The sequence below is a fragment of the Bradysia coprophila genome, unplaced genomic scaffold (genome assembly GCF_014529535.1).
Source record: "Bradysia coprophila strain Holo2 unplaced genomic scaffold, BU_Bcop_v1 contig_232, whole genome shotgun sequence".
In the NCBI taxonomy this organism is placed as follows: Eukaryota; Metazoa; Arthropoda; class Insecta; order Diptera; family Sciaridae; genus Bradysia; species Bradysia coprophila.
In genome coordinates this window covers 15,967,667-15,973,666 of record NW_023503493.1, presented here as the reverse complement: position 1 = coordinate 15,973,666, position 6,000 = coordinate 15,967,667, and the positions used below count along the sequence as shown (strand labels likewise).

The 6,000-nt window shown below is 34.5% G+C and overlaps 1 protein-coding gene across 1 annotated transcript; it reads right to left on the bottom strand.

Annotated features, from left to right (window-relative positions):
* Window positions 1-361: 361 nt before the first annotated feature.
* LOC119076969 lies at window positions 362-1,878 on the bottom strand. The gene is made up of 4 exons (XM_037184061.1): window positions 1,235-1,878; window positions 958-1,179; window positions 719-891; window positions 362-656 (listed from the first exon to the last, which is right to left on the bottom strand). The coding sequence occupies exons 1-4, from the start codon at window positions 1,824-1,826 to the stop codon at window positions 621-623; spliced, it is 1,023 nt and encodes a 340-aa protein (XP_037039956.1). The 5' UTR covers window positions 1,827-1,878; the 3' UTR covers window positions 362-620.
* Between the last annotated feature and the right edge of the window lie 4,122 nt (window positions 1,879-6,000).

The window sequence follows — 6,000 nt, the reverse complement described above, 5'->3', positions numbered from 1 at the left end:
ATCAATTTTACTGTTCCTCTATCTTGATTAGCATAACAAATAGGCGATTAAAATTTGCACTCAATTTAATCCTGAGCAAACAAAGACACGACCCTTTCTTATATTCAGAGAAAAGTTTTCCATTTGCAGGATTAGAATCTTTAATCTTGTGTTGAGGACAAAGCGATAAATTAAATCATTTATTTTACGGGTGATTATGTTAGTGAGTTTAGTTTTGAAGTTTCTACATACCAGTGCGCTCGTTTTATTTCGGAAAATTTCTTAATCTCAAACGCTTCTAGATTATGGAATATGTTTTCGGAAATAGACAGGATGGCACAGCAAGTTCTTAGAGTAAAACACTTTTCCAATGATGAGCTATTTTTGTTGCATTACGTAAATCTTGTTCGTGCTATCAACTCGATGAGAGTCTATTTCAATTCGAGGCTCCATTGCTCCAACAAACAACGCGGTGCAACTATTCACCTAAATACTTACACCTTTAATCAAGGATTATATTCTGAATCAGCAAGGAATGAAACAATTTGTATATCAAAAAAAGCTTGGAGTTCAAACAGGAAAGACTAATGTTTGCGCAGTTCTGTCCACTCTCTTATTCGCCTTGGGTGGTCTTCCAACCGTCACGCTCGTTTTTGAGCTCGTACCGTCACATTTTCCTGTTTAGCAAATCATGTAATCAATAGAAATTGCAATAACGCTTCGCAGAATCATTAGTTACTTGATCCACCAACGGATTTTCTCTTTGAAGAATGTCTTTCATTATGTCTTTTTCATTGCATTGGAAATTGAAGTCCTTCACCTCTGGTCCCCTATTATAAATTAACTCCTTATTTCCGGCATTACTCGGAAAAGCAGATATGAAGCGTAGATCTTCCGAATGTCTATTATTTCCTGGAATGATCGAACTACACTGCACTACACTGTACTTATAAAGGTCAAGATAAGCGTAGTTCTTACTCAATTCATCAAGTGGTAGACGTCGATAGAGGGCTGTGTTTTCCATATTTTGTATAATAATTTCCTTGTGATTTTGGTGTATATGTATTGGATGTGCGCTAAAGTTACCGAAACTGGTCAGTCTCATTAAAATGCAAACTATTCCGCATTGATTTGAATCGGTACCGATTATGGGGTAAATATCTTTGGTGAGCTTTGAGATCGGAGAAAAGCGAGGAGCAACTGAAATTTAAGATGTGATGCTCATCGAAATACTTAGACGTTGCAACCGAAGTACTTGGCTTTGTGGTATTCTCCGTTGGAATTTCATCTGGAGTGGTATTATCTGCTGCTGCATTTCCTTTTCCGTCGGAAGTTTGACCCTTTTTGTTTTGTTGTTGTTGTTGCTGCAAACTTTCCTTTTTCGAATTCTTTTTGGTCACGTTCTGTTTCGGTTTTTCTTGTTTTTGATTCTGAGCAGTTTTTGAGTCAGTTTTTTTGTTTGTGGCGTCTGATGGGTCCTGACCACTCTTTTCCGGTGGTTGCACAACTTCGGGTTGCTTAAAAGTTTCCACAAATACTTCGCCGAAAAGTTCGTTAATAGGAATTGTTCCAGTTCCGACTAATTTCTTTTTGTTTGTATTTTGGAATACGTTGAAAAATACTTGATTTCCGTCAGTAGGAATTTCATTCAGTGTGAACAGGAAATTCTGTCCGCGACTCATTGTGGCATTTTTACCGCTCTCAGCAGAATCATGTCGTTTGATCGGAACACTTTTACAGTCAAAAACGGTAACGTCAATGGAAATTTCATCCTCCTGTCTAGTTGTTGGCATTTTCCATAATTCTATTTGTTGAACGAATAATTCTAATTGAAAAATTTTCGTCATGTCTGGTTTGAATTTAAAAACGTAGAATTTATTACAATTTTTGAAATTTAGAAAACTATTTTTTTTTTTGAATTTAATTGTTCATAGATGACTACGACGAAATTTTTTTCAAATAATTTTCATTCGAACGTTTCGAGAAATACTGTCTTTAGAGAAAATCTGACGTAAAATTTTTACAGAGTGTAACGTCTGTACTTCCGAACTTTTATTTTGACCCAATATAAAAGCGAATTCGATAATACTGTACACTCAACAGTTCGAGAAAAATAAGAAGTCGCCTATTCAACGCTAATAAAATCTAACTTGTTCCGCATGGGATATTTACGTTAAAAACATACACACAGATTCTTATTTATTTGTATGTACATTGGACAGTAATATGGATTTCAAATGTAGAACAAGCTGGACCATAAATGTTGATAATGTGACTTCCTATTTTTCTATGGCTGTACAACCGTGTACGTACAACCTGTAAGGATGCGTGACATCTTTTGTTTTAAATATTGCCTTGTGTTTGGTATAAAATCTTTTACTTCATTAGTTTCAACATATGGCATATAAGAAAGTATAGTTACAGGCCAGAGTTCGTTGCTTATTTTTGTCGATAACAGATGACTGTTTCTGAGCTTGTAAACTAGTACAATTTTCTTATAAAAAATCAAAGAGAGGTAAAAAGCTCATTTCGATGTTACATTTACATTACATTATCATTTTGCAATTTCATTCATTTTAATTTAACAATCGAAGATGTAGATTTGAACTTTCATTGATCAATAGAATTCATCTAGGTGAATAAATGTAGAAAGAGGATTACTCGTCCACTTATTGCCATCCAACACAAAAGACAAAAGTCAACCACAATGTCTGTTCACATTAAATTTTCCAGTTTCCTATTTTAACTCTTGCCATGGCAGTATAATAAACCAGACATCGAACGGTATTAGCACAAGAATCAATTAGGAAAACCAAAGCCGATTACGTGTATTGCCAAAGGACAGTGGCTCAAACTGTCCAAGACTAATTTTATGCTTTGTGATCTTTGTCGGTTTACTCAACAGGTCAATATATAGTCACTGCAATATGATTTGTGAGCATGGAAAGAAGGAAACACAAAAGTATTGCCAATTCCATTACATTTAAGAAAGCAAGAGAGCTGTGCACTATGTTAACATGCCAAATATCTTCTTCTGTTCTACCAAACAACACCAAAATGACATGCATAGTGGGATTAAATGACATTTACATTTGTACAATTCATACATTCATAGATGAATCATGGGAGCTATGAGATGCAGGTGTTAACGTTAACACCATTTCCGAGATTGTCTTAAATAACAATACTCAGCTGCACCGAAGTAGACACAAAAGCATAATATGCAGGAATAATATGCAACTGTTAATATGGAATGATTGCTTCCTAGCTGGGTTCAGATTATCGAAATCTTGTTGTTACATTGTATAGAGTGGATACGTTCACGTAGTACATTTATATATAAGACAACAATGTTTAGCTTTCGGGTTTCCCTATTTTACAACATGTTCTTAATTCTGACGTTGTTGTGAGCATAATCTCGAAACATGCATTCGCAGTATTATAATATTTCTGTAAAATATATGCCTCGCTTTCTTAAGTTTTCAACGAAGCTTTTGTTATACATACTTGTAACTGAGGCATGAGTTATATAATTTTCAAAGTATATTCTGTGAAAATCGTGTACAAATATAAATTGCAGGAATTTGAAAAATTAAAAACTCTCAACTAAGTAATAAAATGATGTGGTAAAAATGCTTCAGCAAGTTTATTAAGATAAGAATAATTGCGGTAACTCTAGTACTATTTATAGACAAACTATAAATTGGTTGGTCTTTTTAACAAAATGTGCCAATAAAGTAAGAGGTATTTGTTCAACTAGGGAAGAAAAGTTGGAAATTGTATTTCGAGGATGCTGTTTGTGGCCAGAGCGTAGCGAGGAAATGCAATTTCCAACTTATTTCCCGAGTTAAACACATTGTTTTTCACAACGAAATATTTTCTCGTCTGCGTTATGAAAAAGAATTTTCCGCACTACGCTGCGAAAAGCGGACTTTCCCACCCGTCATTCGGGTGACGTTCGAGGGGTTGCTCAGTTTTTCTGTATTTTGCATTTTGTCACTCGTGACGAAACCAGAGAGATGCGAATATGACGACTGGGTTGTTTCGATAGAGGGAATATGTCGATTGATTTTGAATTTGAAAATGTATTAAATGTATCTATCGGAAAACCAGCTGTCATTCGACATTTATTTATTTTTTTTATATTTATTTGGAATAATCATCGACTGCACGTTTGTCAACTGATGATGAACGATTACAACGATTAACAATCAAACTCTTAAAAATTATAAACAGCAAGACAATTCCTCAAATGAAACCTGACGAAATTTAGAACGAAAACCAACAATTACTACAAAAAAATTGAATAAAATTGAATAGCAATACTGAAACCAATCTTCATCCATCAACACGACTATGGTATCAGAAAACATACGAGCCAACAGCAAATTTCAGTTCACAATCAATTGACAGGGACTTGATCAACCGGCGATACGTGGCCCTATTGGCTCGCGGGTCAACTAAACGACTAAAACTGTTAAAAGTCCTGGACAAATTGCAAACCGGTTCGAAAAAGCCATAAAACGTGCGATGCGTCGGAATGTGCAAAAACACATGGACCGGGCCATATTCCCTCTATCCGTCGTCCGATTTTTACATACACTTTTTGGTTATGGATTACCATATTTTGGATATGGTTATCAAACTCCCTAAAACAACCCGATTTCTCAACTTGTTGCATAAATTTCTATTTATCAATCAATATGAGATTTTTGTAACATAAGAAGTAACAGATTGGGCATTTCTAAAAGAAAATTGAGATCGCGATTATGAGTGGGTCTTTCACCCTTGGTATAAATCGTTGCTTTATGACGATAATGAAATGTCTCGAAATGAACTCGAGAACTATTCTAGAGCGTTGTTGTTAGAATAAAAGGTATTGAGCCAGAAGAGTCAGTCAAAGGCTCTATATAATCGCTAAACCGAACTGGTATGCATACGTTATTTTGCACCAGCTGGTCCCATTTGGAATTGTATGTGACCAGCTGGTGCAAAATAACGTATGCACACCAATTCGGTTTAGCGATTGTAGTCTATTAAGAATGCTGTGTATTTCTTGATAGGTAGACGAACCTTTCGAATTTGAAAAGTAACATCTTAATCGGAAAAGCATCTGTTTTGAACTTACGATTTTTCGCAGTGAGACAGCAAATAATAGAGATTTTACTATGAAAGAAACACGTTAGTCGTGTACTGGTGACCGTTAGCACAATATTACTAAAATAAATTTCACTTCTGGGATACACAATGCAACTAAAAGCAAGATAGATTATCATGGAACTTGCGAAAAAAAAAGGAGTGCAACTTATTTCATACAGAAATGTCGTTCTTTTGCCACTCGATACAATTATACTTTTCCAAAGTTTCTAAAAAAAAACTGGTACACAAAGTGTGAATTTTATTTCTAAAGAAGATAAAAACTATGAGCATTTTCCAACGTCATAAAGTATCGCTGTCACAAACATGCTTCTTTTCTTCCTATTCTCTTCTGCGTTTACAGTGGTTTTTGAAAGAAACTTTTTTATTTGAAACTTCCTTTTATGCTTCTAAAACAATATACGCAACGCATACAATTTTTTCGCTTTTCTTTCTTCTTTTTCTTCTCGTTTTTCTCGTCATACAATTTTCAACACAATAAAAAAATGTCTGCGCTTTTCGTTGTTTAACTTTTTTCCACTTTCCTGATGATTTTTCATTGACATTTTCAGTGTGCACACGATTTTATTTAGAATTTTGTTACTCGTCACACTTTCATGGCATTGAACTTTTTTTTTTGTTTTATGACCATCATCAAAATGAAAATGCCTTTAAGAATGAAAAAAATGCGCATTTTTGATACAATTTTTATGATTATACGAAATGGCAAGTATCGTTTTTTCGATCGTTTGTTTGTTCAATGATGAGAGATGTGCGGTGTAGTAAATATCGTCTCGATTGTCGATTCAATACGGTTTTTTTTATATTGCTGTTTTGGTTGAATTATTTATGTTGTTTTAATCAAATCCGGGAGGGTTGTTGTTG